The 24276-nt window shown below is 39.5% G+C and overlaps 1 protein-coding gene across 4 annotated transcripts in view; it reads right to left on the bottom strand.

The window, feature by feature from the left end:
• Window positions 1-8892: 8892 nt before the first annotated feature.
• Window positions 8893-24276, bottom strand: part of kiz (kizuna centrosomal protein) — a 55001-nt gene continuing 39617 nt past the window's right edge. For all 4 annotated transcript variants that reach the window (XM_061254456.1, XM_061254473.1, XM_061254465.1 and 1 more), the window contains 2 exons: window positions 13749-13795; window positions 8893-9256 (listed from right to left, as the gene is read on the bottom strand). In XM_061254456.1, the coding sequence (XP_061110440.1) occupies window positions 9156-9256; window positions 13749-13795 (148 nt within the window). In that variant the 3' untranslated portion in view covers window positions 8893-9155. The remainder of the gene's footprint in view (window positions 9257-13748; window positions 13796-24276) is intronic.

Here is a 24276-nt window from a genome sequence, read left to right as displayed (position 1 = left end):
GCATATAGATTTGAATTTCAAAACATTCTTTTAGAATATGAAACACAATATCAAAATCGAATGTCAGACGTGCAGTGCTAGCAGTGAGAAAGCAGTATTTCAGGCTGAAGACAACGTAGCCTAAAGATTCGGGCAAGGCTTGGTTTGCGGGAAAGAAGCGGAGCAATCTGAGGACACCTGGACGGCATTATGAATCAGTCCATGAGTATAAAAGTGTGCTTCTTTCCACAGTAGGTGTCTGAGACCAGGGAACCATCACGTCAGGAGCGAGAGCTGTGCGCGTAGAGCCAGGGGAAAGCTAAGCTGAAAAGCCAAGCCGAAAAGCTACCATTCGGGTTTTGATTTATTTTGCCTTGTTTATTTTTGTTTAGTATTTTTGGCCAGAACCCATGAGGGGGGAAGACTTTTTGTTTATTTTTTGTTTTGCTCTCACTCTCTCTCTCCTCCCTGCTCCACCTTACACAATAAAATGCCGGTCCAAACCAGAATTTTCATATCTCCCTGTATCCTGCTCTTCTGTCCTCCCAGGGGTGTGTGATGGCGTGATATTGAGCCAGCTAATTTACAAGATTCAGTGGATCCTCCTAAAAAGTCTTTACATTTACCACGGTCAAAATGACAGACTCACTTTTTAAATTTAACATTAGCTAGCAGTCGAAGTACCTGAAAAATACCCTGCCTAGATACATTAGTACAGTAAATAAATCAACCTTGAAGCTTTAGCCCCAAGCTCATGCGTCGTTTTGTTAACTAACCAGCTATCATAGCTAGCTAACTTAACAGTCTACAGTGTGAGTGGTTAAGCCAAAGCAGAACATAATTTAGTTAATAAAGGCCTAGGATTTAAAATAAGGCCTGGTATTGAATGACGTGTTTGTTGACTAACGAAGGAAGGCTAATGTTTTTAGGATGATATTGTCATAATTGTCCAAAATTATGTTATGATTATCAATGAAAAACATAAGTGTTTCAGCCTACAGCTAGTTTTTTTGTAGTTGAGCCTTTCCATTTTCTCAGCATGACACAATTTTGTTTCGTCTTTATATTGATTTAATTTTCCAAAAAATATATAGGCTGTATTTTTTTTGACATTTTTGGATAACATTTTTTATTCGTATTCTTGTTAGGAGGAATTGAGTGGTCAGTACAATTGGGGAAGAAAATTTAAGAAAGAATATCAAACCAGGAAATCAGCTATTCTTATTCTCCTCGAGGCAGCAGATGAGTGAGGGAGAACTAAACACAGGTCACTGCTGTGAAGAGAGACGGGATGATAGCTTCTCGAAGTAATGCTGTGCAACTTCACACACAAGGAGCACTACAGCTGAAGAATGTGCACACCTTTGATGTACTTACTCACGAGCCAATGACTATTTTATAGAATACAGTAAACACAATGCTAAAGAGGTGGACCTTTCACCGGTCACAGGATGGGTAGATCTAGCATTCAAAGGCCTTGACATTTCCTGTTGAAATCCAGGATTTTATACTTGTCTACCTACCCTTAACATGAACATTGACTCATATACGGATCTGCAGTATATGAAACACTTAAAAATGCAGCCTATAATTTAAGACTAACAAAAACAACCGAAAGAGCAAACAATACATCGTTTCATCTGAATGAAAGTACTGAGCCAAAAACATGTTACTTCCAAGTCAAAAAACAAAATGAAAGGGCAGGTGTCTTCGGAGAAAACTGTGATATCAAGACCTTCTGACACAGCAAATCAAAAAAGGCAATAAATCCCATCAGTCAACGGCAAAGGCCGTTCTAGAAACATCTTTCTCTCTTCAGAAAATATGTGACAATAACTGGAGATAGACATTCAGTAATATTGCAGCAAACTGGGTCAGTACTTGGCCTGTTCTGATTGTAGTACCTGAGAAATATTATAAGGCCATCCATGAACTCAGAACCCTTGACCTGAAAGACAGCACAGAGGATAAATGTAATGATCCTTATGGTGCAATGCATCAGTGAATTGGTATCAGTGAATTGGAAGCGACCTCGAACATACTTAATATACTGTATCCTCCACTTTCTTTTATATAATGATTAATTTACTTTCAGTTTCCAGTTGCTGCAGGAATGGATAGTTTTTTCAGGACTGATGAACCTCTCATGATGGCTGCTTTTAAGGCATATTGAAGCCTTCAGTATGTCACAGAAGTGAAATTTGAATCTTTTACTTATGAAGTTGCAGCAATTGCAACTTAACTGCAATCAAATCAGACTGTTCATGTTTTACTCACCATAAATGCAAGCTACATCCTATAGCCTTGACACTGCATGTTTGAGTCTGGGCTAACATCCTAGCCACCTATAACTGGCAGTCCACAGTGATACTTCCACCTTGCCTGAGTACAACAGACTTCAATTCCCCCATGTCACCATTGCATCAGCAGCCCATTTGTACTGAAGGTACTCACCTGGTACCTACGGCCAACAAGTGTTCACAAGTGAGATACCAATCGTTCCACTTGCTTGTCACTATGTGTGACAAGCAAAAAATTTAAAAATAATTCTGTTTCAATTCTGTTACAGAATTGACCTAGCTTTCAGATGAGGACAGTTTCAGGTAAGAATATCAGGTGAATATAGTTTCAGGTGAGTGCATCGGGTGAGTATAGCTTCAGGTGGATATATCAGGTGTGTATATTTTCAGGTGAGTATAACTTCAGGTGAATATATCAGGTGGGTATAGTCTTGGGTATGTAGCGAGTATAGATCCATGGGTATATAAGGGGAGTACATGCGCTTCAGTCACAGAACTCCCCCGCACAAGCAGAACAGTGATGATGGAAGAGTGCATTACAATTGGTATATCAGCTTGAAGCACAACCGAAGAGACAATGGTATGATATAATGCCACAGACACAGAAAGTATGCATATCTGTGTGGGTATCTTAATGGCAACAGGAACCATGCATATAACGTAGACAACAGAACTCACATGAGCTCATTGCCCTCTACAAGAATCAAGGTAACTTGCTTGAGCACCACTGGTGAGATAACCATTGCTGAAGTAAATGCGGTAGTCCTTACAATAAGACACAAACACCATAAACACTTACCTGACCTGTGAATCTTGTGAATCTGGACAGAAAATTGCATGCGTCACAGAAATGATGTGGGCTACAAAGAAACAGTATATTGCATGCATATTTGAAATTTTGGTCACAAATACTTCTTGAGAAACTTTGAGGAATTATTGGCCCTATAGATTACTTAAAGGGAGAGTTCAGTTTAGGTTTTTCGAAAATATTACATTTTAGGGTTTTGTTGGACCAGTTATTTAGATATTTCCATAGACCTCTGATAACTCGCTGACTTTACAATTACAGTAATGCTTCAGAGCTAGCAGCTTGCCAAACAAATCATTATCTAGTGTAAATTCAAAATTATATTTTAAGATCACAAAAAACTAAATTACAAAGACTATGGTATTTCATTATTGTTAACACAAGTATTGGATAATGAGATATTATAAAGTAAATTTAAAATATTTACTGGTAGACCATTTGCGGTAAAGCAAAGATTTACTATAATCAACTCCAAATTCAAAGAGCACTAACACCTGTGCATTCCCCTCTGATAAGGAAATATTTGTGTCATCTGATGTAATTTCATTCTAATCTGATTGTCCACCTGATTGGGGAGAACATTTAGAGTCATGAGATACTTAAGAAGATAAGGAGAGGAAAAGAATGTGTGATTTTGTTCCTTCAAGAGGAAACCTTTATTATCACAATTCACTCTTTGACAGGCTGTACAGATTAGTCTAGGATATCTAATGCATCTCACATCATAAAGTAGCAAAGGCCGCCGTCTACAACTGTGAATGTGTACACGCTGTCCTTGTTTTTATTATGACATTTAGCTCAGAGGCTCCCACTGAGTAGCCTGCCATTTTGTTTCCCAGTGAAATTATGTTTTGTTTGAAAAGGCTACTGCTTCTGTACTGATCTCGAATGGGTCCTCTGTCTGTAAAATAAATATGTGGCTGGAAACATATCCAAGCACACACAAGCAAACCCCCACACACATAGAATAGAAGGTTATCAAATTTTTGGCCCAGTTTCTTTATATGCAATTAAGGATATTTGAGATATTTAGAAAGGTTTCTGATTATGATGGCTAGTATGGGGGACATTCGGGCTACTGCCTAAAGCAGGGCTGCCCAACCCTGTTCCTGGAGATGTACTGTACTCTAGGTTTTCACTCCAAACCTAACAAAGCACACCTCATTCAACAGCAAGAGATCTCGTTAAGCTGCTAATTCATAGAATCAGTTGTGCCAGTTTAGGGTTGAAATAAAAACCTACAGGACGGTAGAGATCTCAAGGAAGTGTTGGGTACCCCTGGACTAAAGCAAGATATTCATTTCAAGTCCGAAAATCATATTTCAATTCTAAGTTCCCAGGGGATGTATGAACAGACTAATGTTATTTTCTGTTAGCATTTACTCACAATTATAATCTAAATATCAGTTTTTACAGTAGATTGTGCCGGTAGTTCTTTCCTTCTCTGATTGCATGGACCATAGGAAATGGTTCCAATATAAATATATAACATATACAGTGGTGTGAATTTATTTCTTATTTTTTTGCATGTTTGTCACACTTAAATGTTTCAGATCATCAAACAAATTTAAATATTAGTCAAAGACAACACAAGTAAACACAAAATGCGGTTTTTAAATGAAGGTTTTTATTATTAAGGGAGAAAAAAAATCCAAACCTACATGGCCCTGTGTGAAAAAGTGATTGCCCCCTAAACCTAATAACTGGTTGGGCCACCCTTAGCAGCAACAACTGCAATCAAGCGTTTGCGATAACTTGCAATGAGTCTCTTACAGCGCTGTGGAGGAATTTTGGTCCACTCATCTTTGCAGAATTGTTGTAATTCAGCCACATTGGAGGGTTTTTCGAGCATGAACCGCCTTTTTAAGGTCATGCCACAGCATCTCAATAGGATTCAGGTCAGGACTTTGACTAGGCCACTCCAAAGTCTTCATTTTGTTTTTCTTCAGCCATTCAGAGGTGGACTTGCTGGTGTGTTTTGGATCATTGTCCTGCTGCAGAACCCAAGTTCGTTTCAGCTTGAGGTCACGAACAGATGGCCGGACATTCTCCTTCAGGATTTTTTGGTAGACAGCAGAATTCATGGTTCCATTTATCACAGCAAGTCTTCCAGGTCCTGAAGCAGCAAAACAGCCCCAGACCATCACACTACCACCACCATATTTTACTGTTGGTATGATGTTCTTTTTCTGAAATGCGGTGTTACTTTTACGCCAGATGTAATGGGACACACACCTTCCAAAAAGTTCAACTTTTGTCTCGTCAGACCACAGAGTATTTTCCCAAAAGTCTTGGGGAACATCAAGATGTTTTCTGGCAAAATTGAGACAAGCCTTAATGTTCTTTTTGCTCAGCAGTGGTTTTCGTCTTGGAACTCTGCCATGCAGGCCATTTTTGCCCAGTCTCTTTCTTATGGTGGAGTCATGAACACTGACCTTAACTGAGGCAAGTGAGGCCTGTAGTTCTTTGGATGTTGTTGTGGGGTCTTTTGTGACCTCTTGGATGAGTCGTCGCTGCGCTCTTGGGGTAATTTTGGTCGTCCGGCCACTCCTGGGAAGGTTCACCACTGTTCCATGTTTTCGCCATTTATGGATAATGGCTCTCACTGTGGTTCGCTGGAGTCCCAAAGCTTTAGAAATGGCTTCATAACCTTTTCCAGACTGATAGATCTCAATTACTTTCTTTCTCATTTGTTCCTGAATTTCTTTAGATCTCGGCATGATGTCAAGCTTTTGAGGATCATTTGGTCTACTTTACTTTGTCAGGCAGGTCCTATTTAAGTGATTTCTTGATTGAGAACAGGTGTGGCAGTAATCAGGCCTGGGTGTGGCTAGAGAAATTGAACTCAGGTTTGATAAACCACAGTTATGTTTTAACAGGGGGGGCAATCACTTTTTCACACAGGGCCATGTAGGTTTGGATTTTTTTTCTCCCTTAATAATAAAAACCTTCATTTAAAAACTGCATTTTGTGTTTACTTGTGTAGTCTTTGACTAATATTTAAATTTGTTTGATGATCTGAAACATTTAAGTGTGACAAACATGCAAAAAAATAAGAAATCAGGAAGGGGGCAAACACTTTTTCACACCACTGTATGCTTGGCTTGGTGATACAAGCCCGCTGCTCACTTAAATGCATTGGCTCCCACCTCTGTCTGGGAAATGACATTGAACCAAAATATACACCTATCAGTTCCATTCCCTCCCAACTGCAGATCAGAGACCGTGATAACTCACCGGATTGGCTGTTTGCGTCATCCTTAGAGAGTGGAGAGTTGAGCAGAAAATGTCTTCCAGAAATCTGTCTTTCACCTGTGAATTCACCATTTTGCTATTCATTATAACATTAACTTCACTCGCAATTAATTCACTAAAGCCGATTACAAGATCACTTCGCACCGTTTATTTGGCATAAATGAGTTCTTGATTTCACGGTTAAAAGAAAAACCTTGACTTTCCAGGACCAGGTTTGGGCATCTATCTTACTTTCTACTCCAAACTAGAGAGCACAGCTACTATATTGCAGTCAGTTGTCCAGCACTGTGGAACCTCAAGAGCTGTTTGTATGGTCCCACAATTTCTATAGGATGGCCTCAAGTTCACATTCATTGATGGGAAGTTTCTGCTTTCACTCTCAGATGTAATGGCTAATTGCCATTGATTTTGAACATACATCCATTAGTCATTCAGTGTTGAAAAATGCTGAATGACGTCTGCAATGGCGAGGCAACAATTGGCAGAGAATGGTTGGACATAAGCCGGCATTTTCGTCAGTCTCATCGCTCTCTAGCGGCCACTGCTGGTCAGACCTGACACCTGCGGATGCAGGAACCAAGAATATGCTGACCTCGTTCTCCTTCAATGACATGGGCAGTATTATTGGTGGTGCATCTGCAGTGTGGATAATAGTGAGAATTGGCGTATCGGAGGATTCACCTCTGCCTGATGTCAGCAGGAGGGGGTTGTTGGCGGGAGATTAATATGTTTGGTTGAGTTCGGGACTGTGATAAAACACAAGGATAAAATATACATTTAAATATAAGCTTCTCTGTATGAACAAAGGATGTGACCTGATGTGAGCGGTTTTAATTCATTCAGAGTAGTGGCAAACACCTTTTTGATCAATTAAACACTTGCACACTATAATAACTGTTGTTGCAATTCTTTGTAGTTTTACCAAAAGGCTGATACAATGTCATGTATAATTTTAGGTAAGGAAAGAATCATTAAATACTAATACGCTATACTGTTGCAGTTGGTAGTATCACCTGACAGTCCATTTTTGTGTGGTTACATGGAATAACCCGATCCTCCGGCCTGCTCATTTTCAGACAGTGGTCTTGTTCATTGGTCAATGATTCATTTCATTTCCTGATTTGTGGAATTGTAGCTTCAATTAACTTCAATTACACTGTGCTCTGATATCTTTGAGCACGGTATCTGAGAAATTTGGTCTATAGAGAAAACGGCAGGTAATTGCAACTGCACATTCTTATCTGCGGATTTAATGATTTGCCGGATCACATGAAAAGCAGAGCTACAGCCCGACAAATGAGCAGCGCTTCGCAGAGATGAGCTGGACGGGAAAAAAAAGTTCTCTTAAAAAATGTTTATTGTGTTGTTACATATTAGTAAAATATAACTCTGCTCTCAGAGCGATCTGCAGCATACAAGTGTCTGTTGACATGCTCCTTAACATAGATATTATGTGAGGGAGCTTTTTAGCAAACTCCAAATTATTCAGACACATTCACTTTCCATGTTAGGTCAAGGTAGACTGGAGCCATTACGGGTAATGAGTGTGGAGTCCTACTTTAGAGGGTTCAGGCACAGAAAGTCACCTAAAAGCTGACTAATGGATTCATGGGGATATGCTGAATACTAGTGCTTTTGCAATATTAGATGATAAAATGCCATTGGAAATGATAAAAATAACAGAGAAGATAAAAAAAGGAATTTAAGAAAACTATTGGTTGGTGAGCTAATTTAGGTACTGTATGTTTCAAAATGAGATTGGTCTGGGGGGCTAGACTGTGCAGAGTGGACACCAGACATTAATGCAGGGCTTTAACAGCTTTCTGCTATTAATTGAGAGGTTAATATGAATAGCACTGACCGTTGTGTACAATTCATTATGAAATTCTGAATTCAATGAATTGATTTACACTGTTTTGAGGACTCGCAACCACAAATGTTTAAAAAAACGAAAAACATTTCTCAGGCTAGTGTGAAGATACAAGTGGATAGGACTGAGAATGGAGCGCTCCCGCGTCTGCATGATAGAACTGATTGGTTTGGTTTCACGTCTGTTTTTAAACTGCATACTGTAATGGGGAATCTGCATAGAAGTGGTGTACAAGCAATTATTTTGAGTAGAATGCATAATTTATGAGTGCTTAGGAAGCCGGCACTCTTTCCGTGTGAACTGAACAGTAGTTTAATTTCACATGGATGCTGTGCATCAGTTCTGACCAATCGTTGGCACTGATTTCCATTTCGACAGGTTTAGTTAGTTAATAAAATCATGCAGGTTTTTTTCCTGATAAATGAAGCCACTTCACGGAGTTCAAAGGTGGCTTGGTAATAGCCAGGATATCCATTGTTCTAAATAATCTCACAGGGGGTTGACTCACTTCATTATATTACTGCATTTTGAATGCAATGCATTTTTGAAATGTGTGCAGATTTTAAAATGTATAATATTCACCACAATGCAAACAAATCCCTTAAAAAATTAAGTTTAAACTATTTCAACCTGTTTTGAAGAGTTCTGAGCATTGTTCAAATAAAGAGATTCAAGCAGGGTTAACAACAGCATGTTAGAAAACTCTTCAGATATTTTTTTCCTATAAGAGCTATTCGATTTTATTTTTCTGAAAATATATAATGGGGGGTAGGAAGGTATCTACCAGTGCAGGAACATTCTACTGAATATGGGGAAAGAAAATCTAACAATGTTCAAACAAAGGGCACCTCATGTAGACTATTTTGCAGTTCTAATGACATACGCTTTAATTATGTACATTTCAATGTTGGTAGCACTCCAGTCTTCTGTGTGGGCCATTTAATTAATCATAATAATCAAAGTCGTCAACAGCCGTGCCACGAGACTGGGGGCGCAGGGCCGCTTCGATGTCAGAGTTGCTGTCGTCCGATTCTCCCCAAAAAGCTGAAAGCAAATGTAACAAGGTCAAACGTATAACGCGTAAGGCAAGATCTGCAAGCCACAGTTTACACATGACAAATAATAATGCAAGCCTCTCTGAAGATATGCCAGAAAATGGATAAACAACTATACCCTGGTAGTCTCGATCTAGATACAGTGAGCTTCATAATGCTTGGGACAAATGTACCCCACAATTTTAGATCTGTAATGAAACAAATCACATGTGACTGAAGTGCAGATTCTCTTTTATTAAAGGGCGTTTTAATACAGTTTGGTCTTACCATGTAGAAATTACAGCACTTTTTACACAGTCGTATGCAAGAATTTGGGCACCCCTGGTCAAAAAACATGAGTTAAACACAAGACCTTTCTGTAAATTTTAAACCAAGATTTTTACTCTCAGTAAATTATCCATCCATCCATCCATCCATCCATTCATCCATTATCTGAACCCGCTTATCCTGAACAGGGTCGCAGGGGGGCTGGAGCCTATCCCAGCATACACTGGGCGAAAGGCAGGAATACACCCTGGACAGGTCGCCAGTCCATCGCAGGGCACACACACCATTCACTCACACACTCATACCAATTTAGACTCTCCAATCAGCCTAACCTGCATGTCTTTGGACTGTGGGAGGAAACCGGAGTACCCACGCAGACACGGGGAGAACATGCAAACTCCGCACAGAGAGGCCCCGGCCGACAGGGATTCGAACCCAGGACCTCCTTGCTGTGAGGCGGCAGTGCTACCCACTGCACCATCCGTGCCGCCCTCAGTAAATTATAAAAAATAATTTAAAAAAAGAAACGGGCCCGGTGCAAAAGTTTGGGAATCCTTTTAGATTATTCTTCTACTTTTTTATATACATTTTTGTTTCCGATTTTTCCCATTTACTCCAAATTTGGTAGCCAATTGTACCCTATCTATTCCAATTACCCATATTAGCTGGGGACACAACGCCTACAACCCCATCCCCTGGTGGCTGGAAAGATCTAACGATCCAGAGAACGACACACATTCTTCAAGCTGCATCATCTCAACCCCGCGACCGTGACTCCGAGGCGAGTGCAATCAGGGCTCTATTGTATGTGCCGATCCTGCAGCTCCCCTGCCGAGTCACTCCCCCCATACTATGAGCGTCGGCCCAATTATGCCGCTCCCAAGTGAGCCGGCCAAATTCGGATTTGGCAGGACCAGGGTTTGCGCCAAACTCGGTGTGCAACTGCATCTGACTGATGCCTGTATCGAGGTCCAATGCGTTTGGCTGTGCGCCATCGCGGGTCATTCTTTGTTACTCTTTAAAAAGATGATTGTTAAGGCCCAGACCCAGGTGATTTACTCATTAGGGCTTCAATGAGTCAGAAGAATAGCATTCCTCATTTCTAATAAACCTTTTATTCTGAAGTAAGTCCACGACTTCTAAAGTATCCAACTGCAGTGGCTGTTCTGTCTGGTGTTAACAACCATGGGTTCCTCTAAGCCAGGGGTGTCCAATCTTATCCAGAAAGGGCCGGTGTGTGTGCAGGTTGTTGTTTTAGCACAGGACTAAGACAGCTGATTCTACTCATCAAGGTCTTGATTAAAGACCACGATTAGTTCATTAGTATAATCATGTGTGTTACTGCTGGGTTAAAACAAAAACCTGCACCCACGCCGGCCCTTTTAGGATAAGATTGGACACCTCTGCTCTAAGCAGTTGTCCAAGAATGTTAGAATGAAGACAAAAAAAACTCTCAAAGTTTCAAACTTCCCATTTCCACTGTCAGAAACATGTTTAGAAAATCATGAAGATCAATGGAAGTCAAGGCAGGGTCTGGAAGATGTACAGATAGAATGCATTATGCTTTGGGGTTGTGTGGCAGCTGTGAGTGGAAGGAAGAATGGATTCCACCAAATATTAAGAACTTTTAGAGGCTAATGTTCAAAGGTCAGTCCATTTAAGTAAAGAGAGGTTGGGTATTCCATTAAGACAATGATCAAAATCAACGATGAAGTACCTCCAGGAAAGGTGGATGAAGGTTTCGGAATGGCCACCACAGTTCGCAGAATTGAAGATTATTGAAAATCTGTGGAGATCTCAAACATGCAAGGAGGCCAAAGAATATTTCTGAGCTAGAGGTGTTCTGCCAGGAAGAATTGGGAAAAATTCCAAAATCAAGAATCGAAAGACTCTTAGCTGGCTACAGGAAACGTTTAGTTCCCAAACTTTTGCACAGGGCCTTTCTCCTTTTTTTATTATTGTAAGAAATTAAGATAAAAAGTAATCTTGCTTTAAAATTTGAAGGAATGTGTCATGCTTTGTACCATCTACTGGTCAGGTTAATTTCTGTTCACGAAGATATTAATTGTAAAAGGCTTTTTGACCAGGGGTGTCCACATTTTTGCATACGACTGTAGCCCCCGCCCCATTTCAGGGCACCATAATGCTCAGGACATATTAATATTATGTAAATGATAGCAGTTATTTAGTACCTTGTTGCATATCCTTTGCTTGAATTCTGTGACCCATTCATATTGCTAGGTGCCGAGTATCTTCTCTGTTGCTGGTCTGTTAGGCCTTTTTTTGCTGTACGATGAAGCGCCGTCCAATGGGTTTGGAGGCATTTGGTTGAAAACGAGCTGATGCTCCTTTACACGTCAGAATTCCTTCTGCTGCTGCTATCAGCAGTTACATCATCAATAAAAAGTGAGCCAGGACCAGTAGCAGCCATACATTCCAAAATCAACTCCCCCACCACCATGTTTCACAGATGGGGGGGTTGCTTTGGATCTTGCGCAGTTCCTTTAGGCCTCCATACTTTGCACAATCTTAGTTTAATTTGTCCAAAAGTCCTTCCACCAAATTCTGCCAGCTCTATTACATACTTCTCAGCAAGAAGTGGCCATCCAGTTTTTGCAGCTAGCTAATGTTTGCATCTTGCAGTGTAGCCTCTGTAGTTCTGTTGGAGAATTCTTCTGCCTACAGTAGTCGCTCAGACATCCATGCCTGCCTCCTGAAGAGTGTTTTGAATTTTTCTTCATTATGGTGAGAATTCTAACATTATCATATAGACGTCTTCCTTGGCCTACCCGGCCCTTTGCAAATACTAAGTTCACCAGTGTTTCTTCTTCTTAAAGTTTTTCAACAAACAGCTGTTTTTGGTAAGCCTATGGTTTTCCCTACATCCCTGACAGTTTTTTCTTACCATATTTCTCAGCTTCAAAAAGGCTTACTTGGTTTTTATGGACACAACTCTGGTGATCGCGTCGACAAATTCCAAAAACCTTCCAATGGCAATCAAAAGCCTACAATCTAGACTAGATACTGAAAGCACTCTTGTACCTCCACTAAGGAAGCAACTGAAAAGACCTGACTAATCAGAAACACCTGTGAAGCCATTTGTTGCAAACATTATGGTGCCTTGAAATGGCGGGGACAATGTTTAAAAAGTGCTGTAGTGTCTCCATGGTGAAACCAAAATTAATAAAATTCATTATTTAATTACATTTAATGAAAGTTAAACTTGGTAAAAATGTTGCACATTATATATCCCTTCAAAGCATTTTTATGAATTCCGTAATAAGAAAGCAAGAAAATAACTTATAATAAATGTGCGATCAAAATGTTGCACCACCAAATTTTGTAATTGCACCACCAGCACCATCAATTGAAAAAGTTAGTCTGAAACCCTGACCTGACTCCTAGGTAAAGGGAGGGTGGAAAACCAGAAGGACCTTGAGTTGCTGATCCCTGGTCTATTCTCTCACGCATTGACGGAAAACAATCAATTTAGATAAGCAGTGTACTAATATGATGATGTGTTCTCCTGCTTCATTGCAATTCAGATTTGAAAAGGGCTGCAGAAATATAGTAGTAGTGGCAGAAGGACTCCAACTAGGCCTACTTAAATCATATGTGTACAATATCACTGCGGTTATCCGTTTCTAAAATTGTGGTCTGGTTTTCAATACATTGTAGCTCATCAAAAATACTTTAAGGCAAAACGTGTTGTGTTGAGAGGTAGCAGTAGTAGTACTAATAATAATAATAGTAATAATTGTTATGCTTGACAAAACTTTAACGTCTATAAATAAAGTATGTTGACATGTTTTTGTTGTTTTGTACTCGACAATATTGGATTTGAAATTAAACGAAAAGATTCAGAGCATCGGCTTTAATGTGCAGCTATTTACATCCATATCGGGAGACCCATGTAGGAATTACAACCCTTGTTATAGATCGTCCCCCCATTCTCCACTGCAACATGTAAGCATAATGTCTGTGCTTGTGGCACTGTAAAAATAGAAACTGTGCGACATCCACTTGCTGTTTGTGTTCTCTAACCACACTAGCTGTTTGCCTCTCACCACAAAAAACATTTTTGGATAACAAAACCAATGTTCATTGTCCAATACAGCATACCTGTATTGTAATAATATTATTATTAATAATAATAATAATAATAATAATAATAAACCACAAAAATTATGGGGTTTGTATTGTAACCACCTCACCTTTTGACTGCACAGCAGGGACCGTACTCTTTGCCACTTTTCCAGCCCTTGAAAGGAAAATAAACACAGTACTTCAGAAAAAGGCACCCGATAAAAATTCTCACTTCTCAATAAACAAGCAACATTCCTCATGTCTCCAGCTCCTTACACTTGAACCAAAATGCTGAGATGTTAGCTCGCAATAAGAAGGAAGCCATGACCAGTCCTCTGGAGAGGGAAGAGATTTGGTCTGTTGAGTCAATTTTACAGGGGGACAGAACACCAAAGCTAACTTGCTTGACTTCTCGCTCTAATGCAAGTGAAGGACTTCCACAAGCCCCTTTTCACCCGTAAGTGATCTAAGAAAGGGGTTACTGGGTTCCCATAGCATCAGTGAAATCACTATGTAAATGCGTGACCCTGGAGAAAGCTTTGATCTGCCTTGATGCATATGCAATAGACTGCTCTACTTTTTACCGACCTCCTCTTCAATTTACATCATCACAGGGTCTTTTCAGCCTGCCACAATGTATCCTTGTCATCTTACGATTTATCTTTTATCCATATGGCCCGTTCTTTCTTACTTGAATGTACTATAATAGAGAGGTTCCTCTGGTGGGGTTGTTGGGGGAGGGGGGGGGGGGAGAGGGGAAAGAATAAAGCCAATCCAAAAAATCTAAATAAATATAAGAACTTTCCAATTTGCACACACATTAATGCGATGCATGCGAGTGTACACACAGATCCTTCTAGAGTCCATCCTTATGAGTCCATCTCTACAATTAACTACGCTTTGACCGCTTTTTGCATTGCCTTGTCGGCTTAGAGTCTTCTTGTGTACTAATGTAATCCACAACAAACAGCTATCCTATTCCTGATTGTAAAAATATATACAGCATTACTTCGTAAAAAAAAAATTAAAACAAGTAGTTCTGGATAATGTGAAGATCCAAATTTATAAAAGTGCACTTGACGCCCATGACGAATCATGAACAATGGCCAGGCTATGGCTCATAGCTACAAACAAGCGGCTATGCTATGATGCTATGGCAAAATAAACAAAATGTTTGTGCACAAAGGTAATTTCACTGAATAAAGCAGAGATCTTTATTCTTTGTCCTGTAGAGCCTCAGGATCTGCTAAGTTTTTTAAAGATTCCAAAAAATATATAAATAATTATCAGCACCCCTGGTTTGATACATTGTGCAACAATCCCTGGCAAAGATGACAGTCCTATCCAGAGTATCCAGAGAGCACATCTGGAAGGATTTTTCACTATTCCTCCATACAGAACTTCTCAGTCATACAGAATCCTTGAGCTTGCGCTCATGGACTGCCCTCTTCAGTTCAGATCACAGGTATTTGATGGGATGCAAGTCTGGAGACTGAGATACTCACTGCATGGATGTTGTACCTGCACACTGCTGTAAATGCTCCCTGGTGATATTTATTAAAGTGAGCTAGACCGGCAACGTTTTGATCTATCTTTGTCAGTTGTAAGTGTGATCATGTGAATAAACCTGCATAAATAGACAAGAACGGCAAGTCGGTAACTCCTTCGAACTCTCCATTTCGTAACAATACATACAGGAACATTTTTAAATAATACAAAATATACACTCCATGAATTACATACCTGGAATTAAAAATATATAAACGGTTAGAGAATACCAGTATTATTGAATATTCTTGTTGTTTTCACTTAACCATGACTGCATGAATTCCGCAATGTATGCTTGGAGTCATTGTCCAGCAGGAAGATGGATCTACGACCAAGTCTGAGCCTCGTAGCAGAGACAATCAGATTTACAGGCAAAATTTCCTGCTACTTTATTGAATTAATTATTCCATCATTCTAAAATAGTGCCCCTGCACCACTGGCAGCAAAACATCTTCAAAACATCAATGACCCATATTTGAGAGTAATATGGTCAGCATCAGCCATGCCACATGCGCAGTGAAACAGGCTAAGCAATGACTGATCATCATGAAACTTACACTGTATAGTGCAGTCCTTAAGTACTTGGACAGTCGTACAATTTCTGTTCTTTTGGCTCTGTACTCCAAGCACATTGGATCTGCCCGTTTTCTTCTTATTTCTCAGCCTCACAATTGCTTCCTTGACTGTCATTGGCACAACTCCTCATAGAGGAGGACAAGAGCACATACAGGCATTTGCCCTCCGTTGGAATAACTCCAAAGGCAATCAAAAGCCTAGAATGAAGACTAGATACTGAAAGCTTTATTATACCTGCACAAAGGAAGTGATTTAATGCACCTGACTAATCAGAAACAGTTGAGAAGCTAATTGTCCGATTACTTTTGGTCCCCTAAAATGGAGGGACTGTGTAACAAAAGGGATGCAATTCCTACATAGATCCCCAGTATGGATGTAAATGCCCTCAAATTAAAGGTGACAGTTTTAACTTTATTATTCATTGCTTAATTTCAAATCCCATGCGCATGAGTACAGAGCCAAAAGAAAACGAATTGTACCACTGTCCAAATACTTACAGACTGCATTGTATGTATGCTGACATCTAAGTGAGAGAATACCATGTCAAATTTTGGGACAGAGACTGAAAATGTTTGTACAATTCATCAGTTGTGTGTCTTCACAGCTTAACTGTTTGTACTTGCCACATGCTGCGTGGATCCCGTTAATTACCGCTCGCGTATATCGCCAAAGGGAACAAATTAGTGCAATCCACCCAGGCATGCCATTACTGGGGGGCACATAGACCTGTCTATACCCTCCTGAATTCATGCAGACACTGTTGATGGAATGGGCATACACATAAGAATTGGGCATCCCGAACCGGGAGAGATTAACAGAAATCATTGATTAAAAACTGGTTATTTAAATAAAATAATGTTTTCCATTCACCATCAGAAAATATGCTTCGCCTGTTTGCAGAGTTTGAAAGAATGATGGGTGTTTTTCCATTTGCGGTTAAACTGAACAGAATTTCACCTTAAAATGACAGCATATTAAAAGAAAACACCACTGCCCTTATTAAAAGTGTCAAATTACCCTCCGAGTTCAAGCTATCAACCTTCAATCCTCAGGCAAGTGTCTAGCAGGAGAGTACCTGCATTCCAGCTACAAACCTGCTGTGGGTCAAATGCTCAAGTTGCTTTCATAAAACTACACGCAGGCTGGATGCTGCAAGGTCAATGCTGCAGCAGCACATACTGTAGACCTTAGGCGTATATTTTTCACAATTCCCCTAAAGGTTTTAATCCAATTTCTGCGTAGTACTCCACACCTGGCTATAAAATACGTTAGCGAGACTTGCCATGTAACCTACTGTACAATAGTACTGGAGTATATTTTCAATTTGTACTGTATGATGCGGTCTATAGATACAAGTCTGTTAGGACAATCTCTTCGCTGGCCCTGGTAAAACAGCATGTAGAGAACATACTAGCCTTTTGTCTCCATGGACTGTTGCTATGGATATTCTTTTCAGGAGATCTTTTTTCTTTTCCTGGGAATCGATATGTCTTTGTATGTGTTCCGTCCTCTGCTGACATGGTGTGTGACCCCCCCTTACCCATAACCATATCCATACCCAAATTAATTACATGTTTGCTGTAGGCTGTATATGTCTGTCGATACAAGACGGTCATGCTTCTATCACAGAATCTGTGGAAGGGGGGAAAAAGCCCTTTTGCTTGCATTTTGCTCTGTTACAGCTTTTGCTCACAGTTCCTTTAATGCAATTTATATACACTCAGTGAGCACTTTATTAGGTTGACATGTATACCAGCATGGTAATTTAATCAGGCAGTCATGTGGCAGCAAGTAAATGCATAAATACATGCAAACATGGTCAAGAGGTTCAGCAGTTTTTCAGACCAAATGGGAATGGGAAAAGAAATGTGACTTTGACCGGGGAATGACTGTTTGTGCCAGACAGGGTGGTTTGGGTATCTCAGAAACTGCAGATCTCCTGGGATTTTCATGCACAACAGTCTCTTGTTTGCAAAGAATGGTGCGAAAAACAAAAAACATCCAGTGAGTGGCAGTTCTGCAGGCAATTGCGTTGTTAATGAGAGAGGTCAGAGGAGAAAGGCCAGACTGGTCGAATCTGACTATTGCTGCTTTTTCTGATTAAAATTTTTATTTTCTCTGTAATCAAAGAATTAATATGTGGTCAAAGCACAGACTTTCATTAAACAAAATTTTTTAAATGCATTTTGGTTTCACCATGTAGTAATTACAACACTTTTTATATGTAGTCCCCCATTTCAATGTTTGATACAAATTAACATGATGTCTAATAAAATAGTCATGTTTTATATTTGGTTGCATATCCTTTGCATGCCGTGACTTCCTTATGTCTTTGACCCATCAACATTATTAGAGTCTGGATATCTTATTTTCAGGTTGTTCTATAAGCAATACTAAAACCCTTTGCATTTGAATGTATCTCAATGGCAATTGGGGGTGGGACTAGATTCAGCTGTAAATTATGCTGACACAGAATGGAACACCTTTTTGGCTGACTGGCGTTAAGTCATCAATATTTCCTTTACTTAACCACCTGACTGACAGTAATGAATTATAAACAGATGATAGTCACTATAAATACCACCTCTGTCCTGAAAATGTGGAAGTGTTCTTGAGCAAGACACCTAACCCCCAAATGCTCCTGACGAGCTGGTTGGTACCTTGCATGGCAGCCAATCGCCGTTGGTGTGTGAGTGTGTGTATGAATGGGTGAATGAGAAGCATCAATTGTACATCGCTTTGGATAAAGGTGCTATATAAATGCCAACCATTTACCATTTATGTCAAAAATGCTTTTGTTTTCCAGATGTTGAAAGTAGGCTCTAACCAGTTACTACAACCATCACAGTGATGGGGATGTCTGAACCTTGAAATCTTAACTCCAGTTTGAAATTCAGATTCATGTTCACTTCAAGCTAAAGCAAAAAATCAGCTTGTACAGCCGGCCTTGCTGTCTCAAACAAATAACCCCCACATTCTAATGACTTCACCTGGCTATTCAATTTCACTGCAGGGAAGCCAGGGATCCTCAAATATGGTCCACAAATCAAAGTCTGGCTCTGGTTTTCTTTCCACCCATGCAATTCACTCACAATTAGCCCCATTGATTGGCCAGACTGGCTTCACACCCAACTCCCAGGTAAAGGGAGGGTGGAAAACCAGCAGGTCTTGGCCCTCGAAGACCATGATGTGAGGAGCAAGGCTTTAGAGTATTAGACACAATGCACAGCAGCAAGTGACTTGATTCATCAGCATTCCTTGTGTAATGTAACCTTGGTATAATTTTAGGAGTACAAGAAATTGCTGTCTTCCCTTCTCAGGTAATGAAATGAGGAGCAGCAAGTATTTCTTTCCATGATTCATCTAGACTTACTAGAACAAAGGATGGCCTCCCTGAGAATAGTTTTGCATTTTTCTTTTTACCTTGTTCTGTATGGATTAATTTCCTATTTTCTCAAATATAGTTCTTTACAAGTTCCCCCTTACTCATTTAGCATCTAAATTCTCCTATTGAGTTCAGAAACTGACTATACCACGATTTGAAAAGCGCCCCTAATAATAATCATAATCATCTTAAATCATCTTCCTAGATATCGTATCCTCAAGGGACTCCAGGTCATAAAACATTTGACTAGAGGTATTCAACACAGTGCCAGCACTTCCCTAGAGGAGAAATTCTCTTTGACTACCCTCCAAAAGTCAGTTTTTACAGATGGAACTTGATGGTTGACCTTGACAGTCATCTGGAGGGAAACTCACATCATCTTGGGAGCAAAATCATATCAACTCAATTTCACATAAACAGCAATGAAAACATTCTGACACCTTTCTGTAAGATCCACCGCAGTTCAGAAACCAAGGAGCTTTCTTACAGATTCCATGCTATTAACACGCAACCATTGGTATTCCGGTCCTTATTCAGCTGGGGAATTGGCCAATGTTCACCATTTCTAAGGTTATCGGCAACATGACGATAACATACAACACAAAGCTGGCATACGTTAAAACATAAATCCATTATGACCACCAATCTATAGTTATTGGTCTAATAATTTGCTATTCTCCAATTACTTTGGAAACCACTTACAACGTTCTAAAGACATTATAATACCTCTGACAGCAGTTATGCAAACATCCATCATTTGCAAAGCATAACTAAAAATGACAACACTTCAAAGAAAACTATCCATGTTTCAAATGAACAATTCGTATTCAGTGACCGTAGATTTATCTTATGTCAAAAGACTCGGGAGATGACTACTGCGGCCTGTATATTTGCTCATTCTGAAAATAAGAAGTCATTGGTTAAATGGAGCGTGTTGACTGAATGGACTTTGAGTTAGCAGTCCTGAAGGAGCAGACCTTACAGGTTCCATGCAATACCGCAATAAGTCCTGCCTCTTTGAGGTTCTTACTATTGTATTTTATGCAGCAGCTGAGATTATTTTCACTTTGGAAATGATCTCAGCTCCACTGAGGTTTCGAACGAATTCAGAGCGATATCTTCCACTGTTTACAATTACCGCCGCTGCCATTCTGTACTTTGAAAGAAATTATTTTGAAGAGCGTCTGCAATTCTTCCACTCACCCAGATCTTATGCCTCTGTGCAGCAGCCTACTGACAACTGAAGGGTTTTGAAAACATCAAAATGTGTGGGCATATGAATTTAACAGTTGGTTACATGAGAATGCACAACACTACATTTAAAAGAAAAAAAAAATGGCAAAAGCTTTGGCAATTTGCTTTCCCTCTACTGCTAAAGATGCACATTTACAACAATTTTACTTTTTTAACCACTGTAATAATAACAATAATAAATACATGTTTCCAACAGTAAATTGGGCTATTCTTCTATATAAGTTTCACCTCATGCGAATGATCCATCAGCTGTATCCACTTCAGACTCAGACGTGGCTGATTTCAAGACTATGCTATTACCATAGAAAGCTGTGGATGGCATTGACCCTTTCAATCTAATACTCCATTTCCATAAACATTTATGCCAGTTCATCTTGCGCCGAGTTTGACTTAATTGAGGCAATGATCTGAATATGTAAGACTGCGATGGTGACTGTTTTTTTTTCCTCTAGAAATCTAATACACAGAGGAAAATGTGATCTGTAATATGATGCAAATTGCACCTTTAACAAGGCTGGCTCTTTTCTTTTTGTGCCCATCAACCATGTCCCCATGCGCATGTTTGACAGATTTTTTTGCGTTATTTCAGAGGAAAATGTATGATTCTTTTTTAAGATACACCACTCACTTCAGTAAAGTACTTAATGTAAACAGTTGTTAATGGAAGTGCTTGTTGAACACATGTTTGAGCGCATTTAAGGGGTGTGAAGCAATGCAGACAAAATTCTTTAACAAAAATAAAAAAAATAAATTGAATACATTCCAAAAGCAAAATATCTCTAGAATACACAATTCCAGGCAGCCCTCTGAATACAAAACCAAGACTTCCCAGCAGCACAACTTTGTTGACATGCAATAAAAGCCTATCGTTCAGCTGGTCAGCTTCTTTTAGACTACACAGTTTGACTTTTATCAACACATACTTAAAGCAATACATGCCTGTAAGAAAAGTGCTCTGCTGCAGGCAATTGTATTCTTACAAATGGTATATCTGAAGCGGTGTATACTCAAAGGTGTAAAATGAGAAAATTGGTGTCAAGAATTTTTTTTATAATTTACTACCATGTTTTAAAACTGAATCATGCTTGTTTTAACCGGTTTAAATGGAATAGACATACAGAGGTTGTAATACACTATAAAACACTGTACACTAAATCATCTTTAGAAACGTCTTTGCAAGCTGCATCTGAACGCAAGCTCAATGGATTGGCCACAGGGCTGCACGGACGATACAACTGGACGATTTCGACCTTGATTGTTTTTAGGAATGACAGTCACGCTGCTGGACTGCTTGCTTATGCTAAACGTATGACAAAGATGATAAAGAAATGCACTACTGCCAACTGAGCTTTCAAAACTAAAGGAAATATTAAACTCACACCATTTCATTTGGCACAAAACACATAGCAACATTACTTTTGGTAAACCTGTCTAATATTAAAGACTAATGCAGAAATATTTTCATGTTTTTTTCACCAGAAGTTTTAAGAGTGTATGTACACCGTGGGATGCTCAGAGCCTTGGCGGCTTTTTTTTTCCCCACTGACAATTCAAGCAGCCAATGATTCACAGCAGCAGAAGAAAGCCTTTCTTAAGGCAGCCCCACTGAAGACCAGAAGCCTTCTACTTGTCATCTTGTTTACCCACACCTTCAATGCAAGACTGCAAGTCATTGTGCTGGCCATTGGAGGATCCCCGGATTTCCAATCAAAAAGTCCTTTTATCGGCTTGTGTGCTATGGTGAAAGAATAATATACAGTGGTGTGCAAACATTTGGGCACCCTTGGTAAAAAAGCCTTTTACAATTATTATCTAAGTGAACTGAAGCGAACCGGACTGCTAAATGACACAGCGTGAAACGCGACACATTTCCTAAAGTTTAAAAGCAAGATTATTTTTTATTTCTATTTTTTACAGTTTCAAAATATTACAAAAAGGAAAAAGGCCCCGAGCAAAAACTTGGGAACCCTGTCAGTTTGTACTTTGTAACTCCTCAGGCAACTACAACAGCATGTAAATGCTTCCTTTAGCTCCTCTAGCTCAGAAATATTATTTGGCCTCCTTGCATGCACAGCATGTTTGAGATCTCTCCACAGATTTTCAATAATATTCAAGTCTGGGGACTGTGGCGGCCATTCCAAAACCTTCATCTGTCTTGCGTGGAGGTACTTCATGGTTGATTTTGAGGTATGCGTTGGGTCATTGCCTTGCTGGAATACCCAACCACTCTTGAATTTCAATGTCTGGACTAACCTTTGAACATTAGAATCTAGAATTTCTTGATATTTAGCGGAATGACAATATTTACTGTGCCCCCAGCTGCCACACAACCCCAAGCATAATGGATCCACCTCCATGCTTGGCAGGGTGTTCTTCTCTACAAAATCTGCACCCTTTTTTCTCCAAACATACCTTCTTTGGTGGTGGCCAAAAGGTTCAGTCCAAAGCACATTGTTCCAAAAGGCTTCGGGCTTCTCAATGTTTTCTTTTGCATACTTCAGACGCTTAATTTTGTGTTGAGGTTGTTCATTCTGGCAACTCTACCACGTAGGTCTTTGTTGTTCAAAGTGTGTTGTATTGTTGTCCCTTGAACAGGTAGACCTGTGTCTGCTACTCTTTTGCAGCTCTTTTGCAGTGATGTGTGGCTCCTTCTGAGCATTTCTCACCAGGTATCGGGCAATTCTTTGATATGATATGAAATCTTTCTTGGTCTTCCTTCCCTTGACTTTAACTGTTCCATTCTTGAATAATATTTCTGACAGTGGAAATGGATAGTTTGAAATATAGAGTTATTTTGCCTCTACTTCTTGGTGAAAATGAACCATTGTCATTCTGAAATCCTGTATAGAGGAACCCATGGTTATTAACACCAGACAGAATGGCCACTGTAGTTGGACACATTAGAAGGCATGGAGTTACTTCAGAATAAAAGGGTCAGCCCTGGAATTACACTTATCTGACTCATTGAAGCCCTAACGAGAAAATCACCTGGGTCTGGACCTTAGCAATCATCTTTTAAAAAGTAACAACGAAACAATCCAAAAGGGTTCCCAAACTTTTGCACAGGGCCTTTTTCCTTTTTTTAAAAATAATTTATAAACAGTAAAAAATGAAAATAAAAAGCAAACTTACTTAAAAATTTGCTCTCATGTTTAAAAGGTCTCATGTTTAACCCTGTACCATTTAGAGTTCAGGTTTACTTTCGATCATGTACAGAGTCATTGTAACAGACATTTAAACCAGGGGTGCCCAAATCTTTGCACCCCACTGTATATATTTCCATACAATTTATATATTGTGTGAATAATAGATCATGCTCTGACTGAGCTGAACAAAGTATTTAAACAGCATGCGAATATGGATACTATGGATTTCCATTACCTCAAACATGTTAATACTGAATACAGGTTACAAGCAAGCTGCAGTGTGTATTTTCATGTAATGATTATTATACGTGTGTGCATACATGTTTATATAAATGTGCACAAATACATATGGGCATACACACAGAGAAAAAATTAAAAAGGGACTCATGGGTTTGAAACGGTATATAAAAAATACATACATATATTGCACCTTATATGACAATGGTAAATTATGACAAGGTATGACTTTGATCAATGTCAAGATAGTGATTCAGTTAAATGTGAAAAGAATGGGAGATAAGAAGCCAGAAAGGTTGAGATCTATTAAAATAACACTCGCTTAACACTCCACGGACAATTAACGCAACTAGGTAGAAAATACTGCCTTCATTTACCCTGGCTTTTTTAAGCCTTCCACGCCCACACAGAAATGCTAATTGGATGAGCACTCCAGTGACAAGCTTGTGCGGAAGGCCACCCCGTCACTCCCATCAAACTCCTACTCCCCGTTCTAGCTCTGACCTGCCA

Source organism: Conger conger, chromosome 1 (assembly GCF_963514075.1).
Source record: "Conger conger chromosome 1, fConCon1.1, whole genome shotgun sequence".
Classification (NCBI taxonomy): Eukaryota; Metazoa; Chordata; class Actinopteri; order Anguilliformes; family Congridae; genus Conger; species Conger conger.
This window is presented reverse-complemented; position numbering and strand designations above follow the sequence as displayed.